Genomic DNA, 25,276 nt, shown 5'->3' with positions numbered 1-25,276 from the left:
AGCACACACAATACTCTCCTACTGAGTTATGGACCTTTTCTGTGACTATGTTGTTGTGTGCCTTCAAGTTGCTTCTGACTTATGGCAAACCTATCATGGAGATTTAATGGCAAGATTTGTTCAGAGGATGTTTAATATTGTCTTCCACTGAAGCTGAGTGTGTGTGACTTGCCCAAAGTTACCCAGTGGGTTTCATGGCCATGCTGGGAATCAAACCCTCATCTCCAGAGTAGTAGTCCAACACTCAAACCAACTCATTGTACAATAACCCATTGTACAAGACTGTACATAATAAAGCTCATTTTTGTAATCTTGAACGGTAATGGTGCTATTCTTAATTTAAAACACGTGTCTTTCTGTCTCTCCCCAAGAGCATAATATAATTTTAACAGTTTGTATTCAGAATTTGTAGGTATTGTTAAAAAGTGTGCTTGCAGATACTGTAATGATAATACAAAGAAGTGCATCCACAAAGATTACATTTTAGAAGACTTTTGCAAAGTAACTAGCTTGGCAAAAGCTGAGTGCAATTAAACATAGCACATTCCTTTTCTAAAAAGATCAGTGCTTGACTCTTCCATATCATATCAGTTTTATACAGTATTATAATGCTATTTATTGGAATTGTTAAAAAGCAACCACTGGAGCTCAGGTTAGGAACAGAATTCCATCTCCACCTCATTCCTTTTTTACTTCACTTAATTCCAAACCAGCCTCGGTACAGATAATGACAATGATATACTGAATCAATCACATATATGTGTTTTACATAAACAAAAAGGACTTTTACCCTGAGGAACTTATTATCAGCAGTTTGATAAGAGGGAGCAATTATGAGGGCTGGGAGACAGAGAAAAAAATATATCTGACTGCTGTGTTCTGCCCAGCAACATCAGTTTTTTCAGGGTTGTATTTAGCAAAATAAAGAACAATGTTGGTGGTCTGACTGTTGGACTGGGACTCTGAAAGCCCATGATTTGAATCCCCACTTACTCCTGGAAATCTACTGGGCAACCTTGGGCATGTCAATTTTCTCAGGCTCAGAAGAAGGCAATGGCACACCCCTTCTGAATAAATCCTGCCAAGAAAACCTTGGCTAGGGTGAAAAGTTGGAATCAAGTAGTAGGCCCATAACAACAACAAAGTTTAACTATTTGGTGTGCCTTTTGCAATTGAGTGGCTACATGCAAGGGGGGGTGTGAGAAAAAATATTGACAACTGCCATTTTATGCCCACCGTGAGGAATAGCAAAGTATAAGTAAACAAAATAGGGAAAAGATTATTATTATTTAAGACCCTTCCCAGCAACCTGTTATGACTGTGAAATCTGACCATTTCTCATTATTAGTACAACAATAATGAGGCCTAGCATGTGTTGACCTCTGAAGCTCAAAGATGATGAATTACCAAGAGTTGAAGCCACGGGATGCTTACTCAGACTCAATTACTAACAGGCTTGGGTGGCAACCCTAATCTCATTGGAATCATGAAAAGGCAGGAATAGAGTCATGCCCAGTTGACTGAGGTTGAACATGAGCAGGGAGGGGAATATGAGGGCAGTCTGGAAGAGAGCTAGGTGTTTGTAAAATCTGAACAGAAAGTATAGAAGCACAATATGCATAGGTATACCTGCTGCTGCTCCTCACACAACTGACTGTATTGATGATAGAAACTGTCATGAAGATGGAGAAGTACTGTACCTAACTAGTAGATAACACAGAATTTTTGGGGGTCAGTTCCCATTCATTCCAAATACAACTAGGAAAGATTGTCCAAAACCCTGGATTGCTTTTGACAGCCATCATAGTGCTCAATGACATTGAGCTATATGGCCTCATTTCAGACTCAGTATAAAACAGCTATGTGACTGTGGTTTCCAACAGAGCTTTGAGAAGAATCAGAAAATGACAAGATTCGTGTCATTTTCTTTAGGGAGAGACTATACCTCCTCCTATAGTACAAAAGGGAATTTGCCCGGTGTCATGCTTAATCCAAAGAAGGTCAGGTGGGTGAATAAAGGTTCATCCTTTATGCAAAGAGTTGCATTTCTGTTTTCTAACAGACCAGTATCTTAGCCAAATAAGATCCCTGAGCTCATACCTCATACACTCTAATATAGTTTCCCTCAAGTTGCCAAGTCACTCTTATACTGAAGTAACTTTCCATCCAATTTAAAAAGGAGGAAGGAAGAGGGAGGGGAAAATATGGCACCATCTTTAAGCCTGGTTTTTAATTTCCATATGAGCTTTCATCAGTCTAAACCCACTTCAGATGCTTGAAACAGATCTACTGGTAAGCCATCTGTTTCTGGTGATTTATTTCTCCCAAGCAATTTGAATGCAGGTTCCACTTCCCTTTCTAAAATGGTGGGTTCACCTTCAAATGGTTCTTCTTTGAATAAATTGGTTATTCTTTCATCTCTTTGATATAGTCTTTCTGTGTATTGTTTCCATAGTCTTTTTATTATTTTCTTGGCCTTGTATTGTGTTCCCCTGCTGGTCCAAGAGCACCCCTACTCTTGGTTTAAATTTCCCTTTGATTTCTCAGATGTTGAGGAAGAGGCCTTTTGCTCTTACTTTTTTGTTGTCACCTTCTGTTTCTCTGCATTGATTGTCATAGTAGCTCTTTGTCCCTGCACACAAACCACAGAACAGTTGTATTTATGATTCTGACACTATTTCTGTCACCTTTACTTTTGATTCTTGTCTGTTTCAAACTGCTGGTAGAGTTTTATCTGACATCCAATGAGACTCTTCTTTCTTTTTGGCTGTGTATATTGGTAGTGTATTTTTGCAAATTTCTCAGAAAAGATCCTGGTTTTGGTCTGTGATCAATTTCCTCCTGGACTCTAGCAAAGACTCATTCAATTTATTCCTCTTCTGCCTCTGTAGTTGGAGCAAAAACTTGGATGATGGTTATATTGATCGGTTTTCCCTAAAGTCTTTTTTAAAAAATTTATTACATAATATACATACTCTGAGAGATCCTATGCCATTCTCTCTCTCTCTCTCTCTCTCTCTCTCACGCCCGCACACACACACACCATTATTACTGCTACCCCATAGCTGTTTGACCCAGTTAGTCTGACTCCTCAGCAAAAACCTGTCTGATGTGGGTGACCATACCAATGACAGTGCTACAATCATGCCTCACAGGAGCACGAAACCCCACAACCATATTGTAACTAGAATGAAAACTGGAGAAGGCTTCTGTACCTTTAACATTTTCATGTTTGTGTAGAAGAGGGAATTTCAGCAGGTGTTGTTACCTGGTTGTGTCACAACACCAAATGAAATCCCCTCTTCTGCACAATCATTAAAAATGACCTCTCCAGTTTTTTATTTGGAACTCTGTCCCTGACACTTGTGTGTCAGGAAGAAACAGGATAGGCTAGATATAACCTTCCAGTGTCATATTGTTTTTATGAAGGAAAATGCCTGAAACTGAGGCATACAATTCTAAAAGGACGCAAGCATTTTTCTAAGTCAGCTCAAGTAAAAGCCATACTGCAATCTCCTTCCATTTCAGTCCTAACTTTATTCATAGGCTAAAGCTGTATCTACACAAGGACAGTATTCCCTATCCACTGTGTAGTATCTTGGTCCAGTTTGACCCCTTTACTGCCACACTTACCTGTTTCAATCCAAACTGAACTCAGTTTGGACAGCTACAAGGGGATGTTTCTATTGTATGCAAATAATAATAATAATAATAATAATAATAATAATAATAATAATTTTTATTTATATTTTACGCCTTAAGCCGCAGGGAGAGGATAAGAATAGAAACAACATTACAAGATAAAAACTACAATTTCATATAAAATACACTCAATAAAACGTAAAACTGCTATCAATATAATACATAGACTAAATCATCATTTAAAATACATATCTTTACAAATAGAGGTGGGATATTTCTAACTCTCTTATAGCAGATTGGATGGATAGGCCTGCTGGAAGAGATCCATCTTAAGTGCTTTCTTAAAGGCATCTAAGATGGTAATGAGACGGGTTGCCTCTGGAAAGCCATTCCATAATTTAGGAGCTATCGCAGTAAATGTCCTGTGGGAAGTTGTTAACCTGGTGTTTACATACTCTAATAAGTTCTTCCCAGTTGTTCTGAGAGTGTGGGGCGGATTGTGTAGGAAGAGGTGTTCCCGCAAGTAATTCAGGCCCAAGCCATGTAGGACTTTAAAAGTAATAACCAACACTTTGTATTGTGCCCGGAAGCTAATCAGTAGCCAGTGAAGAGATTTTAATACTGGTGTTATGTGGTCTGATCTAGATGTTCCAGTGACCAATCTGGTTGCCGCATTTTGCACTGTTTGAAGCTTCCAAACTTGGCACATAGGTAGCCCCATGTAGAGCGCATTACAGAAATCTAAACAAGACATTACCAGTGCATGCACCACTACTTCAAGGTCCTTTGGTCCAGGTAGGGATGCAGTTGGTGTATCAACCAAACTTGTTGCCATGCACTCCTGACCATCATATCCACAAGGGATGATAACTGTAAAGATGGGTCCAGGTTCCATGTCCCCCATATCAGTTTATGTCCAGGCACATGACCAGGGTAGCTATGGGGTTTTTTCATTTTTTTCTTGTTTCTGCCAGCCATGCTCATATTCACATTTTCTGCCATTCTGGCTGCCCACCTGTTCTCCCACTGGATTGGGTACATACCTGGGCAGTTATCTCAGCCTTCACATGTATTGCCTCTGCCCTCTCTAATTTGCTGCCTCATTTTAAAAATTTAATTCCCAGTAAAGGGGGTGTAGGGTTGACAATATATAGTGCAATCTTATATAAGTCTACTCAGACATAATTCTTACTGAATTCAATGGTGCTTACTCTCAGGAAAATGAGACTTCTGTTACCCTACTCAAAAGGACATCTAAAGTCAAGCAAAGATTCAAAGATTCACATATGTCCAAAGTTCAAAGAAAAAGAAAGAAAAGATTGGTGCTTCCAGCCCCAGCACTTCACAGGTGAGCAAAAGCCTAGGTGACACATCTCTGGCAACTCCCTGCTACCAACAAACTGGTGTAATCACCCACCAACCTGCCCTTCCTCCTCCCATTCCACCTTGATCCCAATTTGAGGATCAAACCATATGTTTTGTTTTTTAAACAGTCCTCCCCAAAAAAGTGGAGAACTGGAGATTTTATTAATCACTGTAAAGCCCCCAGGAATCAAAAAGAAGCGTTTTTATGTCAGAAGGAGAAGTACATTGTGTGTTCCAACAGGACTGAAATAGAGATAAGGATGCATTATTTCGCCATTAAAGATGCAACTTCAGAGGTCAAATCCACAGCCCTCTCATCTCTAAAACTTTACAGAAGCCAAGGAATTTGGAATCAAGCAAGAGTTTTTTAAATAGCACATCTAGCTCCTTGCAGAAGGTGGGGCCTAATGAAAACCAGGCCTTCACAAGGCCTCAGATGGCTACAGCTCCGTGTCAAAACAACATATTTCCATAACCCAGCTGGCAGAGCCCACTCAAAGATTTTCAGAGTCTTCAGCTGAGCTTCTACCTCCTTGCTCTGATGCGGTCTTTCTCTGACTGGCCTATACACTGCAAGCCACAAGTCCTAGCAAAACAGGACAATAGATGCTCTTCAAACAACAATTACCAGCTTTTCAAAGCAAAGGAAGATGAGCTTTCCAAAAGATTTCCTAATTCCTGAAATCAGAAGATTTCATGATCCAAATTCTAGTAAGGAATCTGCCGTTACCAATGACAGTAACAGTAGCTCTTGGTGAGAAACATTGCCGGGAGAACCCTTTTTGCAACTGCTTCAGCCAAACATAGCAATGCAGATGTTTGCTGCACAGCAAATGACTCGCATATCCTCTGTGTGTATCCCAACTACACTAGAAATTGGCCAACATGTGGCTACCCAGCACAGGTAGAGAAAACTCACATGAATGCAACAACAACATTACTGTGTTTTTTAATCTTTTCATATTTTAAGAAATGCATCAGTACACTAATTCAGCATAGTTATTAATGTTACATCACTGAAGACTACAAAAATCTGGGAATACAATCTTATACATATGTGGTTACAAGTACCATGAGTTGTATTTAAAGAGTCTTTAGGATCACAACCCCAGTCACAGGTTACCTAAATAATACAGTGTGGTTGGGCAATAATACAACGTAGCCGCTCCTGTATAAACATAAGCTTAAAAATCAAACGTGGCTCTTATAATACAATGGTCTGAAATGCCATCTGCTGGAACAACACAGAATTGTTTGGTTTCAGTATTCTGCAAAATAACAGAAAAGCATTTTTGGAAGAAAAAAAAAGAATGTGGCACAAGCTGAAAATACAGGAAAATTTGAACACAGGGCAGAACAAGTATCTCTAAAAATCTTATAACATGTCACAACCAATAAGAAAGAATATCTATGCAAAATTAAATGTCATTTTCAAAGAGGGAAAGAATTTAAAGGGATGGTCATTTTAATCTGGAAAATGAATATGCAAAGGGATCTTGTGACCCTTTTGAGATTAACTGAAAGAAAGAAGCTGGTAGCATGAGTTTTCATAGATCTGAAGCTAAAATGCATGGAGTAGAGTGGAGGTCCAGGGACAGATCTGTATAATCCAGTTGTGTGTGAGAATGTCAATTGAAATTCAAAGCCTTGTGGGTATAGAGATGAGATTACAAAAATTCAGTTTTATAAACTTTTTTTGTAGTCCTTTTGTTTAAGGACCTCAGAATACCAGTATTTAGCCTTCTTGGTCAGAAAGCTCTGGTGCAACAGCAAACTACAAATTGCAGGATTCCACAGCAGTTATTTCTGCAGCATGGATGCAGCCATGCTAAGGTTTCTTTGGAGAGGAATAAAGTACAGTGGCAGTTAGGTAGGATGTTGGAGTATGTTAGATCCTGATTGGAGAGAAAGAGGGAAAGGGAGAGAGAATTTAATGGCTGGAGGAAAGTTTTAAAAAATAACTAGTGTGGTGTTTAGATAAAGAGTTGGAAGGTGGTTCTTTCTGGGTTGTGGGACTAGAGGGCAGGAGAGTGAAAGAATAAATGTAAAGTGTAAGGTACAGTAAACTATAACCACAAACACTTAGGGTTCAAGGCACTTTGGGTCAATTTGTTTACTCTTCAATTACAACTGATTATGTCATAGTGGTTTGAGTGCTGGACTATGACCGTGGAGACCAGGATTCAATTCCCGGCTCAGCCATGGAAATCCACTGGGTAACCTTGGACAAGTCACACACTCTCAACCTCAGGGGAAGGCAATGACAAACCTGCTCTGGTAAATCTTGCCAAGAAAATCCAGGTTAGGTTCACCTTAAGGTCACCAAGAGTTGGAAACTACTTGAAGGCACACACAACAACAACAACAACACTGTTAAAGCAGTAAGAGAAGAAACACTTTGAGTTTGGGTTGCAACGGTTGTCTTGAGGCTTTCAAATACACTGAGTCATTTGTGAACTGCTAGTACTGTGAGCTAAGGCACTAGATCCCATCTGATCATGGAAGCTAAGCAGGGCCAGCCCTGGTTAATAATTGGATGGGAAGCTGCCAAAAAATACCAGATGCTGTAGGCTATATTTCAGAGGAAGAAACTGGCAAAGCTACCCCTGAGTATTCTTTGCCTAAGAAAACCCTATGAAATTCATGAGGACACCATAAATCAACAGGCGACTTGAAGGCAGATACACACATACACATCATGCAGTGAATTCAATAGAGAATTTGGTATGGCAGCATAGTAGTGGCAATGGTGTTCCAAAAGCAGGTCAGCATGTGTTTTGAAGGCACATACAAACACACTACCAGGGAACAAGGCAGGGTTCTTGGTCTGATACCAGTGGAGGAGAGCTTCCAAACCAGGTTTAGCAGTTTGAGCATTAGACTATGATTGTGGAAAGCAGGATTCAAATCCCTACATGTCCATGGAAATCCACTGGCTAATCTTGGGCAAGTCACACCTTCTCAGATGCAGAAGATGGCAATGGCAAACCCCCTCTGAAGAATTCTGCAAGGAAAACCCCATGATAGGGTCACCTTAGGGTCCCCACACTTGAAGGCACACAACAACAACAACAACATCAAAGAGGTGCGGGAATTTTGTTTATAAAGTATTTTCTGCTCTTGCAGAGAAAACTGAGGAGGCAAGATGCAAAAGAGGAAGATTACATTAATGAACATACACATACACACACATACTGTATATTTAAATAGCATGTAGCCTTTCTTTGTATAAATCATGCATGTCCATTACCTAAGATTCAGAGTCCTTTAAATAATGTTAAATATTAATTCTGATGAAATTCCTGTAAGTCACCATGAACCCAGTCAACAGAGTAAGACATACTTATAAGAAATATAGTGAGAAATGCTATATATATTAGATATATAAGGCTACATATCCTTCCATTATTACTCAGCTTTGCTGATCAAAACTTAAACAATAAACATGTCAGTTTTCCACAGCGGTCTTTTTTTGTTTTTCTCTTTGTGGCTGCTTCCTTTTTGTTAAGGAAAAGCTTTAAAGACATATCTATAAGCATGTTTGCTATGGTGCAAAAGCAAATAGAATTAAGAAAAATATATTTGCAATCAGAAACATCCTTTTTTATGCAATATCTTTTTAGGAAAATGAAGTTCAAACAAGGTAGAACGGGCAACATCTATGATTTATATGCACCTTTTTATTTGTTTAAAAGAGCAATGGAGAAACCTTCATTTTATTATTATTATTATTATTATTAACCTTTATTTATGAAGCGCTGTAAATTTACACAGCGCTGTACATACAATCTTTTTAGTTAGACGGTTCCCTGCCCTCAGGCTTACAATCTAAAAAGACATGACACAGAAGGAGAAGGGAGTGGTGGAGGGAGAGGGTAAGAGGTCCAGCAGTTCCTCTCTACCTCCGAATAAGTAAACTGAATAAGAAAAGAACTTGACACTGCTAAAACATGAAAATGTCAAGCAAACCATGTAAATGTATACAAAATATATTGTATCTGTTTTCATCATTTGCTAAGTGCTACTTTTTAAAACTGTTTTTCTAAGATTTTTTTTATTCCCAATTCACTCTAAAAACTGTCAGTTGTATTTCACCATAAGGTTAAATGAATCATAGAATCATAGAGTTGGAAGAGACCACAAGGGCCATCCAGTCCAACCCCCTGCCATGCAGGAAATCCAAATCAAAGCATCCCCAGCAGATGGTCATCTAGCCTCTGCTTAAAGACCTCCAAGGAAGGAGACTCCACTACACTCTGAGGGAGTGTGTTCCACTGTCGAACAGCCCTTACTGTCAGGAAGTTCCTCCTAATGTTCAGGTGGAATCTCTTTTCCTGTAGCTTGCATCCATTGTTCCGGGTCCTGTTCTCTGGAGCAGCAGAAAACAAGCTTGCTCCCTCCTCAATATGACAGCCTTTCAAATATTTAAACAGGGCTATCATATCACCTCTTAACCTTCTCTTCTCCAGGCTAAACATCCCCAGCTCCCTGAGTTGTTCCTCATAGGGCAAGGTTTTCAGACCCTTCACCTCCTCTGGTCACGCTCCAATTTTTGAACATCCTTTTTGAATTGTGGTGCCCAGAACTGGACACAATATTCCAGGTGGGGCCTGACCAGAGCAAAATATAGTGGCACTATTACTTCTCTTGATCTAGACACTATACTTTTATTGATGCAGCCTAAAATTGCATTGGCCTTTTTAGCTGCCGCATCACACTGTTCACTCATGTTCAACTTGTGGTCTACAGTATGCAACAGTATAACACTGAAAAATCTCATAACCAAGCATGTCACTTTAAACCCAGTCAACAGGGTAAGCTACAGCCAGTGAGCCAAATATCTTCCACAGAAGAAGATGTTGACTAACTTGCTTAACAAACTAGTTTCAAGACTTACAGGTTTCTTGAACACATGCCTCATAGCCAAAGGTAATGAGATCCTAAGCAGAGCCTCATTTGAAGACCTTAGAGAAAAGAATTGGGTGAAGTGGGTCATGGGAACAAACATGAAAAGATGTTTGTTTGGGGGTTTTTTTGGTCTGTTCTCACAACCAATATTATAAAGCAAATCCCAAAGCAAACAATTATAGTTTGTTCTAAGTGAGATTTAAGTGCATACGTTGAGGTTCATGAAATCCCATCCCTGCCCTCTAGAGATCATGGAAGAAGATTCCCCCTCCCCCTGCATTTTGAGAGGGCACTAACTGGCCTGTTTTAGCTCGGGAGATACTATTTTTTTCCAACCAGGAATTCTCAGAACTAGTGCTTGGGATGCTCAGAACAGAATGTATGGAGTTGTGATGGAGTGTACATGAGATGCTTTATACTGTACTTCCCATACTAGAAGCAGTTGTAATTTTTGTATAGCACCAAACCCTAATCTGGAAATAATGTAGTCTGCAATACACAGACTCACTTGTTTTTGCTAAAGGGTTAGGGAACTGTATTTACATCCTGCCCACAATGGAAGTACATTGTGTTGGTCCTTCAATGAAGCACCTGGACAAGTGTCATAGAAACATTCTTTTCTAGGCATTAGAGTAATATGCTGCCATATTTTACCAATATGTTGGTAAAAGCCTCTTTACCAACTATTTCCTCAATTCCTCAGTAACACTATGGTAATGTTACACACACACACACACACATAATTTCTGCCACTGTCTACACTGTATACAAAAACAAGCACACTTTCAGCAGCAGCGGTCTTCAATATGGTGATAATAATACTGGCTTATCTTATAAGGATTACAAAATAATGCCTGTGAAGCACTTTTGATTCTCTAAGGCAAGGCTGATTAATCACAACTAGAGAAGATCCAATAAATCAATGAAACTTACTTAAGTGTAGATATACTGAGATGTCATTGATCCATTTGATCTAGTGTAGTTGAGGCTAACAATTCGACCAAGGGTGAATTTCCAACTCTATAGCCCACTGTGAGTCAGATATAGGGAAACGGGAAGTCACTGGGGCTTTGGTCAAAGTTCATAAGTGAAACTCCTCCATCTGCATTTCAGCTAGGAACCTGAGGCTCTTCCATACTATATTCCACTTTAACTGCCATGACAACATCCTATGGAATCCTAGGATTTGTAGTTTCATAAGGCAGTAAAGCAGTACTATCAAAGTGGTGCTTCCTGGACCAGTGTCAATCCCTGTGTCACTGGCTGCTGGCCCCTGGTAAGTTTCCCAGAAAGAAAATTGGGTACAATGATACCTAATGAGCACAAATATAGGTGCTAGTCCCCAGCACATTAGTAGGGGAGGGGGGGTGCTGGTCATCTAAACTCTCTGGCTAAGGAGTCTAAATACCTCTCCCTAACAACCTAAAGTCATCAGTTTCTGTATGATCTTGGAAGCTAAGCAGAGCCAGTCCCGGTTAGTACTTGGGTGGGAGACTGGCAAGAAATACCAGGTGCTGCAAGCTATATTTCAAAGGCAGGAACTGGCAAAACCACCTGTGAGTATTCCTTGTCTAAGAAAACCCTATGAAATTCATGGGGTTGCCATGCTGATGGTCAACTTGAAACTGTAAACCCAGGATTTCAGTAGACTGAGCCATGGCAGTTAAAGTGGAATAACTGAGCTGCAGTTGTTTAGTATGAAAGGGCCCCAGGTTCTGTTCCTCCTATTCCTTCTCCTGAGCAAGGAAGGGCAGGGAGAAACAAAGTACTCCCATCTGTCACTTGCAAACATTGTCCTCTGGCTCTGTTTCTCCCCAGTTTTTTCCAAATGACAGCGTCACCTGAGCCTACAGAGAGTGAGGCTTAGAAATGGCATGAACAAGGAACAGCCATAGGCCAGAGCATCCCTCATATACTTTTCCTGAAGTGCTATTTACATTTTCTTGTTGAAAAGACTGTTAAAATATAAATCAATATAATTACTCATGTATAAGTTTAGAAATTTTAGTCAAACAATTGACCCCAAAAACCCATGTCCACGGGTCAATATAAGCACTATACTTTAATACTTATTTTAAAAAGGAACCATACCCTGATGAAAGGAAAGACCATCATCTGTCCTGGAAGCACTGACCCCACTCTCTTCTCTCATCCATCTAGCCTTGAGTATGAGCACGAACAGTTAATGTCTAATGTTCTTTGACATTGTTTTCCTTTGCATCATGCTTTACATCCTTTGCTACATGCCCCTAACTTTTACCCTCGACTTATCCATGGGTCATGTCAAAATCCCTAATTTTGGTCCCAAAACCTGCCCTCAACTTATACATGAGGTCGACTTATAGTTGAGTATATACGGCATGAAATATTAGCGTGTGTGTAATGAATAGGCTTTTAGCAATATTAGTTTTCAATATATTTTAACACATATATTAATGGAAAATCATACTTCTTTTAATGCCCCCCCTCCAAATTTTGTTTTGTTTCTCATTTTAAGACCACAACTGATCAAGTTAGTATTGTTATATCACTTCTTCCAGTGTTCATCTCTGATGCCTGATCTCTGACTCTGACAGAGAAAATACTGAAATTTTTTGTTTAGACTTGGGTCCCATCTCCAAGGCATCTTATTATGTGCGTCTACGTGAATAAAGGTATTCCAAAATAAATTTTAAAAAATCTTAAATCCAAAATATTTCTGTTCCCAAGCATTTAAACCTGTAATAACCCAACCTGGGATAACTAAACAGTAATGAGGTCTGTATTACCAGAAGGTGGCACTATTGTACCAAATAAATAAATGGCCACTAAACAACATAAATGCTAATAAAAACCAGCTATAGAAAGGGAAGAAAAAGAACTTTAAATTTGGTCAGCAGAAAGACAGAGACAAACTTGGCATCTTTATTTCATAACCAACTTATGGCTAAAGGGCAAAAGTGTGTAAACTTTAACACAAAGGCCTCTTTCACATCCCAGCACACTGCCTTACTTCTGAATCGGCAGACAATCCATTCATTCATGCTATGGCCCCCAGGAGTGAGATATCAGGGCAATCCTACATTGGTTCATAAATAGGTCTTATCATACCTGACAAGGTTTGCTCTGATGTCAGTGTATTTCAGCCTTAGGTAAGTATTTGTCTAATGTTTGTGTTTGTGCATCTGGGGCTCGGACTATGAATATGTGCAGAAGACTTAAATATATCTCATATGTTTACTTCAGTGTCGGACGGGGGGAGAGATAACCAAATCTCAGTAGAAAACTAAATTGAACAACATGCCCTCTACATTCCTGCCATACAATATGAATACACTTCTTGCAGGTAAGCACTTTTGCAGTCTATGAAAATCACATTTTGCCCTATGCAACTACGCCTGCCCTGTAGTATATACAGTTGGACCTCTACATTTGCAGCTTTATTTGTGGTTTTGATTAATATGTTCTCTCTATGAATCTCTAAGTCCTCCAGTGCAATTCTGCTGGAAACTGACCATAAAGCTGTAAAGAAGAACCTATAAATTACTAGAGAAAACACTTCTCTAGGCATTTGTAGGTCCTCCAGCATGATTCTCTGATCAACTTCTGGTAGATGTTGACCACAGAGTTGTACTGGAGGACCTGGAGGTTCCCAGAGAGGTGTTTTCCACTTGTGAAGAACAGTGTTATTTGTATTTTTCCACATTCAAAGGAGTCCTTGACCCCTAACCCCAGCAAATATGGAGGGACCACTGTAGTTCCTTGCGTACAATTGCCCAAATCCTTGACTCCGCTGAACCTTCTCTCTGTACAAAAATAAGACACAACTTCTTAAAAGAGCGATGAAGAACATGCCATAGGTATGAACACATTCCTATACTACTCTCTTCTGTCATGTTCAGGCTTGGAGGGCTGCGAGTGCCAGCATTCCTCCTCAACAATGGCTGGGAGTGCTGGGACTTGCAGTCCGATAGCGTCTGGTGGGCTGTGTAATTTCCATCCCCATCGCAGCACCTTTTAAACTGCGAAGTGTCACCTGTGAAAGCTGTTCATGCGATCCAGACATGAAGAGGGGGAAAACTGTTTAGAAACGGAACGCAAACATTTTGATACTCAGACAGATCTGAGAAATAAAAAAAGTGACTTAACCTTTGCTTGTGAGAAATATGAGTCTCGTGGCAAGGAAAAGACTTAAGATACTGGAAGTCTCAGGGAACCTTTAGATGTTTTGTTGCAACAAGAGACAAACCCAACTGTTTGCCTGGAATTTCTGAAAATGGCTGCCTTGCACCTTTGTCCCGCATGAGCTACACCCAGAACCGACTCTTCCCAGAGCTTCTCTGGGTGTTTCCACACCTGAGGCTTAAGATCTGCAATAAGACTGCAAAATCCACTCTGGCAGAAAGGTGCCCCAGAGTCTGTTTCTTTGCCCCCAAGAAGAGCATTTGCACCAGGCATGCAGCAGAGGAAGCAAGGCGCTGGGGGGGGGGGGGGGATGCCTTGAATGCTATCACTGCAGGGCAGAAAAAGAAACACAAAAGGCTTTTTTACTCCATTATCGGTCCTAGCAATGCCATGTTAACGCTGTCCTGGAAAACACACCTTGCTCCTGAGAACTGAATGTCAGCTGGGCCCTAGGAAAGGAAAACCCATTCACTTCAAGCCAACTTTCTTTCCTCCCGTTTTGGGCAGAGGGTGGGCGGCAGCAGCAGGCTTTTGGGAAGGACAAGGTCTTACCCACCAGGATCAGTAGGAAAAAAACCCTACCCGGGCCTGATGTGGTTAAAGGGGCTTCAACTCTGGAGAGCAGGGTTCGAATCCCAGCTGGGATTATTCCCCTGGAAAGCCCCTGGGGCCTTGGGCAGGACCCACTCCCTCCGCCGCCGCAGAGGGAGGCAAGGGCAACCCCCTCTGGAGAAGCCTCGCCAGGAAAGCCCCAGGACAGCTTCGCCACAAGTGGAAAGGACTTAAGGCACACAACAACAACAACAACAGCAACAACAACAACAGAGAGAAGAGGCAAGGACATATGCTCAGTGCTGGGCTGGCTTCTGCCCCATTACCTGGCCATTGTTGAGGGTCTCCATGGTGAACAGCAGGCGCTTCCCCAAAACTTCCGTCACTCTTCTTTCTTCCTTCCTTCCTTCCTTCCTTCCTTCCTTCCTTCCTTCCTTCTTTCTTTCCTTCTTCCAAGCAGCCCCGGACTCCTCGCCTTCTTGCTCCTCCTGGGCCGCTTTTCATACAAAGGGGGCGGTCCTCCAGCTCCCTTTTCAAAGGCTGCCCCGCCCCTCTCGCTCCCCTTCGGAGCCGCTGATTGGCGGGGATCCCCAGGTTCATTTGCATACGGCCCGGGAATCCGGAGGGAAGGGAGGGCGCGCGAGACCCGAGTCCCAGAACGGAGCCAGGCGCCGGGAAAGAGCAGCAGGCGCTCCCCGCTTCTGCCAGGCTCCGCTGCTCCCGCTTCCAGGGGACGCCTAGGGAAGGAAGGAAGGAAGGAAGGAAGGAAGGAAGGAAGGAAGGAAGGAAGGAAGGAAGGAAAGAAGGAGGAAGGAAGGAAGGAAGGAAGGAAGGAAGAAAGAAACCCTGAGAGAGGAAGAGAAAGAGAGAAGGAAAGAGTGAGTGAGTGAAGCTTGTGCAAGGCTCTGCCCCGTCTTCCAGCGGACTCTGAGGGAAGAAGAGAGAGAGAGAGAGAAGGAAAGAGTGAAGAAAAGAAGGAAGGAAAGAAAGAGTGAGCGAGTGAAGCCTGGCCCTGCCCTCGCTCTCCTTGCCCGAGGCTGCTCCTCTTCCTTCTCGACTACTGACTGGCCTTCCTTTTGGAGGAGGAGGAGGAGGGGGGGGGGAGAAGGGACTGCTCCAGGGCCAGCTCCCGAACTGCTCCCTCTGGCCCCAGCCTTGCTCCCGGGGCGCCTTCGCCGCCTCCTTCTGGGCAGAGAGCCATGCCCTCCCTTCGGACCCCGCAGCAGCAGCAGCAGCAGCAGCCTCAGGAGGAGCAAGCGAGGCCCGAGAGGCGCTAGCCTTCGCCCGCTAGGCTGCCCTCCCTCCCCGGCTCCCCGCAGGATGGCTGGCCTCTGCAGTAGCAGCAGCAGCAGCAGCGGCAAGGGCGAGGGCCCTGGCTCTCCCCGCCCGAAGAAGACCCTGGAGGAGCTGACGCTGGACTCGGGCTTCGGGGCGGGGGACTCGCTGCTCAGCCTCTCCTCCTCGGCCTCGTCTTCCTCCTCTTCCTCCTCCTCCTCGTCGTGCTCCTCCTCGCGGCAGCCCCGTCGGGGGCCCCTGTGGCGCTGCTGCTCCTGCTCCCTCTCCTGCTCCTCGGCCTCCTGGGGCTCCTCGGCGCGGGAGCCGGCGGCGGCGTCGGGGCCGGAGGAGGGCTCTCGGTGGGGCCGGGGCTGGGCGCCGCTGCCGGAGCCGGAGGAGCTTCCCTGGACGGAGGCGGAGCTGGCGTCGGCGCTGCGGAAGGCCGGGGGCGCCGGGGGCGCTGGGGCTCTGGGTGCGGAGGCGCTGGGGCTGGTGTCTGGGCTGCTGGGGCGTCCTCTGGCGCGGGTGGCGCGGGAGGCGCAGCGCCTGGGGGCCTGGCGGGCGCAGGTCAGCCGCTTCGAGGTGCAGAGCGCGCTCCGGCTGGTGCTGGGCTGGGCGCTGGGCGAGCGCTGCCTGGCGGCCGCCCTGGAAGCCCTCTCCCTCCACAGCATGAGCGCCGGAGAGGGGCTCCGCAGGGGACGCTCCGCCCGCTGCGGCCTCGCCCTCTCCGTCGGCCGCTTCTTCCGATGGATGGTCGACCTCCGCCTGGCGCCCCGCGTCCACCCCTCGGCCGCCCTGGCCCTGGCCGCCGCCCTGGAGAGCCTGGCCGCCCTCCTCCAGCAGGCCGCCCTCCGCAGAGCCCCCCCGCAGCCCGGGCACCGAGGGCCCCTCTCCGCCCGAGAGCTCCAGGACGCCCTCCGCCAGGAGCCCCAGCTCTGGGCCCTGCTCCAGCCCTGCAGCCACCTCCTCTGCCCCGCCGGGGCCCCAGGTAGGCAGCCCTCCCTCCGATACACCGCCCCAGGACTCAGCCACTCTCCCGATGCCCTTTCGCTCTCTCGCTCTCGCTCTCGCTCTCGCTGTGTGGATGCAGACAGGGCTTTGTGTGAGATAGATAGATAGAGAGAGAGAGAGATAGATAGATGCGCATACACACACACATACTATGCATTTCCCAGGACTGTCATTTGTATACTTATATATCATAAAAGTCTAGAAATGTCAGTGTATCCCTGGGTCAATGTAAGTACTGTATGTTAACTCTTCTTAAAAAGCAGGAGCTCTCCCCTGTTGAAAGGCCAGAGTGTCATCTGCCCTGGAAGCACTGACCCCTCTTTACCTTCTCATCCATCCAGCCTTTAGCGTCAGCACAAAACAGTTACAACTGCTGGGATTTTGTAACTTCTTTGGCATTGCTTTCCTTTGCTTCAGATCCTTTGTTACAATGCCCCTAAGTTTTACCCCCAATTTATCCATGGGTTGTATCAAAATCCAGAATTTTTGCCCCAAAACCTGCCCTGGACTTATATATGAGAGCAACTTATAGTCAAGTATATACAGTATACTCAACTATAAGCCATCGATAACTCAAGGACAGGTTTAGGGGCCAAAATTGTGGATTTTGATACGATCCATGGATAAGTTGAGGGTAAAACATAGGGGCATGTAAGAAAAGATTTAAAGTATGAAACAAGGAAAACAGTGCTAAAGAGCTTACAAAATTGGAGCAGTCGTAGCTGTGCTCCCATTGAAGACTGGATGGACGAAGGAGTAGAGCCTCGAGGGCCAGTGCCTCCAGGACATTCCTGTTCCTGCTCTTGGTTTTCACCAGGGATGGATCCTTTAAAAAAAGTGTTACAGTACAGGACTTATATTGACCCATGGATAAGTCAACTCTGGTTTTTAGGGTCAATTGTTTGACTAAAATCTCTAGACTTACATATGAGTATATATAGTATATACAGAGAGAGAGAGAGAGAGAATTGTTGCACATATTGGCTGGGAATATATTGTATCTAGTGACTGGCTTGTTTCTAAGTAGCCCTCTGTAACACTCTTAGTGTAAAAAAGTTAAGATAGAAGACTACTCGATGTTAAGAAAAACAACCCACAACCCACACTCACAGACTTGCTACAGCAAACCACATTGCCACCAGAGCGTCGATAAACTGCATTTGACTCCCTGAGTTTGGGGGGGAAATGGATGTAAAGGAGCCATTTACTAGATAAGTTCTTTCTTCTGTGCGCAGTAATATTGCCCAGAGTGACTTTCCAAGTCTCCACATGTCTTTAAAACCCTGAATGTTTTCATTGCAAAAATGTCTTGTTGTGACCCAGCCGTGTCCTGTGCATGTTTACTCATAACTTAAGCCTGCTCTGGAACTTAATTCCAGTTGTGCAGAGAATTGCCACCTCAGTCATATTATTCATGCTGTTGTGAGGTCCAGAGAGCAAACCCTGGTGTTCTGCACGTGGTAACCTCTGGAAAGAGCATTTGTAGTAGTGTTGTTGTGTATATTGGCTGGAATCCAAAGAATGGAGTCTCAGGGCAGTGGGATTTTTGTAACACACACACACACACACACTTCTCTATACAATATCACAATCTCCTTTTTGAACACCCCCCCCCCCCCATCACCTCAAGAGTTCTCTGCCATGCAATGATTGCTTTTCAACTCATAAGCCTAAATGCCCTTTGGATATACAGTATCTGACTGTTGGTTGGACCGTTATTTCTTCTGTGAATGAAAAGCAGTCTGTAAATGCTTTTTAGTGTCTGTCAGTCCAAGGTGATACTGTACAAGATTTGTGTGTGTGTGTGTGGACAGTCACTAGCAGTAGGGTTTTCTTGGCAAGATCTCTTCAGAGGAGTTTTGTCATTGCCTTCCCCTGAGGCTGGGAGAGTCTGAGTTGCCCAAGGTCACCCAGTGCGTTTCCATGGCCAGACGGGGATTCAGACTCATCTCCTGGAGTCCTAATCCAACATTCACCATGCTGGTTCTCTGCATTAGGATACTTGCCCATGTGGTCAGATCGGCAGGGCTACTTTTACCATAATAAGACAGATTGAGATGGTTGCCTCAGGTGGCGACAAGATATCAGAAAGCAGGGGAGTAGCTTGCTGTCCTGCATCCTCTACCCAAGTCTGCTGTCCTCAGGTATGGTAGAGGATGCTGTTTCACTGCTAGTGTTACCATGATATACAGTTCAGCTCAGCTTCTGCTTGTGAATGGAAATGTGTTTGTATGTCTTGGGAGCAGGGTTATCTTGTCTTTTGCTTCAGGCAACAAAATACTTTGCATCAGCTTTGCCAATTGAGGGGTGGAAATATTTATAAGTAGTTAAGGAAAACACTGGCATTATTCAGACGTTGCATAACCAATCTTTAGTATGTGTCACAATCTTTCCCGATAATCTTTCTCTTTCTCTTTAAAACCAGCCTGAGTCACTTGTCATAGGTGACCCAAAGGCTCTTGAGCAAACCGTGGGTAATTCCTTCTGCTTGTTTCAGTGAGACATAGACCTTGTTCTCAGATACGACAGATGAGGTTGTAAACTTATATTTGTGATGTTCGCTTCAGATTCCTGGTACAGATTTATACAACAGATGCTCTTCTGCATAAAAAGAAATAAATATTTTATCCCTGCTTACTGGAAACAGGCATGCCATATGGGGAACAAGCATGCCAAGACTATGTCTGAACCCTTTCCCATGGCATCTTTGTTCGTTATGCAAGGAGTTTTGTGGTGTTTTGTTTAGAAGAATATTCCATCCCGGGAGCCCTGACCTGCTATCTGAAAAGGTACGACCCAGACAGGTACAACCCTCTAAATACAGCAGGGCTGTGACTCTTAGCATTCCTTATAATCAGCCATGCTGGCTAGGGTTCATGGGAGCTGCAGTCCATGAACATATGAAGGGCGTCACGATTCTCATCCCTGGTTACTGCCTTATCTTGAGTTTATTTCGGATAGATCTTGGAGATGAGAAACTGCAGCTGGATGACAGCTGGGAAATTTGCCTAAGACAGCTCTTGTGTGGCATGTTTCTTCTCATTACTTGGATTGCCACCCTCAGGAAAAGGCAGCCCTTCTGAGAGATACTGATGCCATTTATGGAAACTCTGTTCCTTACCCCACCCTCCTTTGTTGCATTGCAGTCAAGGTGTCTGAATCTTAAAGAAAAAAGCTTTGCTGGAAAAGTGCTGCTAACCGTCTGTGGAAAATATATTATGTGGGAAGGAAATGATAGCAACCAAGAGATGCCTGGTTCTACCATGAAGTCTCTGGAGATGTCCTGCATCAGTATCAGCTTGGCAGGAAGTCCAGCTGGAGATATTTGAGGTTATTTCAGAACCTTTTTGCCTTGTCAATTTCACTTCCTTGCTTTTGATTGCATAAGTGAACTTGACAAGCTCCTTTAGAGAAGGAAGTATATGTAGCAATTTAACTGGTCCATTTAAGGACATGGTGTCTCAACACGTACTTCAGCACACAATGGCTGTGGGGAAAAGCTCAGCCCATTGGCAAAAACCAGTCACTTCACCCTTTGGCAGAAAAATAAGGTGTGTGATATTGAATTTAACCCGGATCTGCTTTTGGTATGCCATTACCACCATTATGCTGTCATACCAAATTCTCTACTGAATTCACTGCATGGTGTGTATGTGTGTTTGTGTGTCTTCAAGTTATCTGTCAACTTAGGGTGACCCCATGAATTTCATAGGATTTTCTTAGGCAAAGAATACTCAGATGTGATCTTAGCAGTTCCTTCTTCTGATACAGGACCAGATATTTTTTGCCCATCTCCCATCCAAGTACTAACCAGGGTTGATCCTGCTTAGCTTCCAAGATCACTGTATGATAGAGGTCTGTAAAAGCTGATTCACCCAATACACTAATATGTTTGGATTTCAAGGAACTTGAGCATTGTCTACAGTCGATGACTACTAGGCGCTCAGGTGATCATGAAGTGACACACCATAATATGGACAAACCTTTCTGAATCCAGTAGCCTCTCCATGACATTGTTTTATACCACATAATAAATTTAAATAGAAGATGAAATAGTACAAATGAATACAGGTATACCTCAGTTAACAAAGTAGAAGGGTTCCTGGGCATTTCCTCTTTGACAGAAAATTTGGTACCAAAAGGCAGAAATAATGTGGAAAGAATATAGGTAAACACCACAAAAATGAAACAATTCCAACTTATTTCAGCAAACTTTTTTTTATCCACAGTCAACAAAATGCATGTCTGAAATGAAACAAATAGCTCAGGCAAGTCATGCATGACATTGGCTGCCCAGATGTTTTGGACATCAGCATCCAGAAGCCTATGTCACAGTGGCCAAGGAAAAGGCATCATGGGACATGTATTCCAAAACATCTGAATGGTCAAAGTTCCTAATCCATCATTAGAGGACATTTCTTCTTTGGACTAGGATAGCCCACTCTGAAGAACTGAGTTGAAAGTCCTGCACTTTGTAGTAATGGTCACTATTGTGGATTATGAAGATAAATGTCTGTTTTTAGCAAGTCTTGTGCTTCCCTAGAGTCCCTTTGCTATGCCTATTAAAGCCAGTTCTATCTGGATTCATGGTTTTGTTCCTATTCATTGTAATACTAGTCTACCTTGGAAGGCTGTAAGTTTAGTGAACTGATGTATTAGATGCACTTTGAAACTTCTGTTTTATTTTATACTTAATTGCGTGTGGTAAATATTATTTAGCTCTAGGGATCTACAGTAAAACTGGATCAGACCAGATAATTTCAGTGTTTCTTTAGGGTGCATCTTGGATGGAGACTTGGTGTGTCTGGATGCTAATTTAGCAAAAAGGAAGCACGTTGATTCCTATAATGACCTTCTTTAAGTCCAAACACAATCTGAGGAATTAGTGGAATCAGTGTGAATAGGACAATACAAACTAGGGTCTGTTGCACAACACCTGGAGAAGGTTTTGCCCTTTCTTTCTGGGTGCTGCATTGACACTTTTAGTTTAAAATTCAGAGAGTGTAGCAGAAACAATTCCTTTCAATGTGCCTCAGTAAAGTATCTCTGTTGATATCATGTCAACACAGAGCTTCATCTTATATGTTTGGCATGCCCCTAGTTCAGACAGTAAAAATCCTAGAATGACAATAAGGCAAATGGGGCTAATACATTGGGTCCTTGGTGTTCAGTGGGGCATGGTTCCAGAACCCCTTGTGGATCCAAAAATCCATGCATGCTCAAGTCCCATTAACTACAATGGCTAAGTAAAATTATGTCCCCCATATAACATGGCAAAATCAAGGTTTACTTTTTTGAATATATTCAAGCTGTAGATCAGGGGTAGGCAACCCTTTCGAGCCGGGGGCCGGGTTGCTGTCCCTCAGAGAACTGGGGGGCCGAAGCCAAAAAATAAATAATTAAATAATTTTTTAAAAATTAAATACATAAATAAACCGGGACAAATGTAGGACAAAATTTTCAAATGGAGGGCACTTTTTAAATAAAAAATGGAGGACACGCGAAAAAATTTGCTGATGTTTAAAAAAATGTTAAGATAAATGCATGTTTATGAGGCTTCTGTAGACAAATGCCCCACCATGCCCCTCGCGCGAGACGCCAAAGGCCCCGGCAGCAATCGGCGGCAGGACCGGGCTGGGGCCGGTCCCAAGGCCTCGCTGGGCCGCATCCGGCCCGCGGGCCGCAGGTTGCCTACCCCTGCTGTAGATGATTGAATCCATGGATAAGGAGATCCGACTGTACTCCATTTTCTTTCTGTGAAATATGTGTTTCTATATACTTGATAACATCTGGGATTATTAATTCTTGAAAGTGCTGAGTTATTTATGTACATGTGTAAATACTTTGGGATGGCTTTCTGTACTGCTGTGGGAGATGCCAATTGCTTAATTAATCACATCCATCTTCTCTTTTTTGAAAGAAAATATATGGATGTGGTCAAACTCTTTGTAAAATGGCCCTGTGTGTATGTACACAATTACAAATACCACATTTGTCACAGTCCTAATGGGAAAATGTTGTTATACCATACATAGATAAAAGGGAAGTCAGAATCTTTAGAATTAAGAATTGGACAAGCTGATCAATAGACAGAACAGAAACATTTGTTGAATGAAAGAAGTCAGTCTGTAAGAATGTGGACAGCTTTGAAGACCTTGTGGATTGATTTGGTAATTACATGAAAAGTTAGGTAATTCTGTAATTTTATGGTTTTTTTCTACATGCAAATCAGGGTTTATTAGAAGCTGCTCGAGATAATGTTGTTAACGGAACAATTTGGGGTGGGTATAGAAAAAAATCTGTTTTGGGGCAATAATTACTCCTTTAAGAGTCATGTGAAGAATGGTGATTGAATTCTGCCCCCTTGGTCTTTCATGCATGCTTTCTTATCAGTAATTATCAGCAGTATTTCGTTAGAATGAAGTGAAGATGCTTGCTCAGTGGCTTCTGATAGACAGGAAACTGTTCTTCATTCATAATTCCAGAAGCACAAATACTGAAAATGGTATTTACACTGTCTTCATACTGACAGTGGTCAGGTAAAATTGACCAACATCAGCATATGTTAAAAAAAAAAAAAAAAAGACAGTTTAAATGTTTAGTCACTGATGAATGTTGAACTGATGAATGATGGCTGTTGAATTAGAAGGATGGATTAATGTTTGAGAAAGTGCTGGAGAAATGGTTAAGAAGTGGATTGCTTCCAGCCCAGCAAAGACGTTATGAATTAGTTCCAGAGGTGGTTGGAAGAAGAAATCTAGAGGGACTAGTGGTTACAGTAGTTGCAAGGAACTCAAATCTGTAATAGCTTCCTACAAAATTTCCTACAGCTCAGGCAACTGGGTGGCACGCATAAAATAACAATGTTGCAATATTAAGATTTATTTATTTATTTATTCTGCAACTTGTCTGCCAAATAAATACAGGTTGATACACTTAAAAGAGCCCTCTCTTTTAAACCCACATCCTAGGACCAAAAAGACTTTTTTCTCTTCTAAATAAACATACGTATATTGTTCCTTTGGTGGATTTGTGTCACTCCTTAAAAACAAGTAGTGAGGCTTCTGAAATTCAGAACTAGATGGTTTGTTGACAGATTCTCTTACGTTTGTAATAATCTGTGTTGATTATTTTTGATACTCAGTCCAATCTGCTATTCAGGTTGTCCACAGTGTTCATGACTAAACATCTAAACTCTGCCTTTTTTGTACATGTGCTGATGTTGGTCAGCTTTACCTTCACTGTGTGAAGAAAGTGTAAAGACCATTTTCAATATTTGTGCTTCTGGAACTGCAACACAAGTTAGCTGATTAGCTGTAGAAATTTGGATCGGAAAAGCAATAATGTTTCATGGTTATGCACTGATAGTTGCACACATATTTTTAAATTACTGTAGGAAGTCACATCAAAATACTGTTCTTAGTTTGGTGTCATAGGTGCACCAGAATCAGGTTTTAGCCTATGGTGGGTGACACTGTGATGTCACCCACCTTTGGCTAAAACCTGATTCTGGTGCACCTATGATGCTGGTGCATGCTGGATAAAAGTAGAGCTTGGAAAGGTTACTGGCTGGAATACTCTTGGAGTTGCGGTTCCCAAAATTAACTTTTCCAAATGCTGTCTTCTAGGTTGTAGGCTAGAACAAGTGCATGTCATATAAAAGAGATATTTCATTATTTTAGACCTAATTATGTAGGCTGATTCATTATTGTTAATTTAACGAACTCGTATCAGATGTGAATATGGTTTATTTATGTTTGCTCCTGTTCTCAAATTAATGGTGAATGCAAAGGAACAGTCATGATGTATTTTCACCCTGTTGGTAGTACTGTGCTATTTTTATTTCAATTAATTAATTTAATGCCATCATTGAAAATTGATTTTGTACTTTGTTGTAAAGCCCTAGTTTTAATTCTTTGGTGAGATTCATGCGAACAACAGAATTACCTCATAATGTGAGTTTTGTATTCAAACTCAGTTCTGGTTAGTTGAACTGAACTAACTGAAGTGCTCATAGAGTGTCTCATTAATTTTAATAAGCTATTCTTGTCACGGCTACATTGTGTAGGATTCAATGTGTAGAGGGAAGTAGCTTCAAATGTGATCAGTAAACTTGCAGGGTGGAAGAACATGACTCAGCTAGATTTGTCAGGATATTAACATCACTGTGCTATAAAATTGTTCAAAAACTCAGTGGGAAGAGAGGTGGGGGGAAGTTCTTTCTTTGGCTCTTTCCAAGTAATCCCAACTATGTGTTCTCAGCAGTAAAATGACTGGCTCAGTCGGCTGTTTTATTTGTAAGGAATCCACCCACGTGGTTTCGTCTGCTGTGCCTCAGGGATCCCTCTTGCTGAAATTG

The 25,276-nt window shown here is 42.7% G+C and overlaps 2 protein-coding genes across 3 annotated transcripts in view; one reads left to right on the top strand and one right to left on the bottom strand.

Annotated features, from left to right (window-relative positions):
* The window catches only part of LOC149314580 (catalase), a 70,337-nt gene extending 55,262 nt beyond the window's left edge, over nucleotides 1-15,075 (bottom strand). Inside the window, exons 1-2 of one of the 2 annotated variants that reach the window (XM_089521424.1) lie at nucleotides 15,068-15,075; nucleotides 14,958-15,028 (exon numbers count right to left, since the gene is read on the bottom strand). In XM_089521424.1, the coding sequence (XP_089377550.1) occupies nucleotides 14,958-14,981 (24 nt within the window). In that variant the 5' untranslated portion in view covers nucleotides 14,982-15,028; nucleotides 15,068-15,075. The other variant, XM_089521423.1, reaches the window with a different exon arrangement.
* A 189-nt stretch (nucleotides 15,076-15,264) lies between these two features.
* LOC149314579 (ankyrin repeat and BTB/POZ domain-containing protein 2-like) overlaps nucleotides 15,265-25,276 on the top strand; it is a 193,983-nt gene continuing 183,971 nt past the window's right edge. Inside the window, exon 1 of the mRNA XM_089521421.1 lies at nucleotides 15,265-16,894. Coding sequence (XP_089377547.1) covers nucleotides 15,952-16,894 — 943 coding nt within the window. The 5' untranslated portion in view covers nucleotides 15,265-15,951. The remainder of the gene's footprint in view (nucleotides 16,895-25,276) is intronic.

This window comes from Sceloporus occidentalis, unplaced genomic scaffold, assembly GCF_023333645.1.
Source record: "Sceloporus occidentalis isolate IW3139 unplaced genomic scaffold, rSceOcc1.0.p SCAF_4, whole genome shotgun sequence".
NCBI classification, from domain to species: domain Eukaryota; kingdom Metazoa; phylum Chordata; class Lepidosauria; order Squamata; family Phrynosomatidae; genus Sceloporus; species Sceloporus occidentalis.
This window is presented reverse-complemented; position numbering and strand designations above follow the sequence as displayed.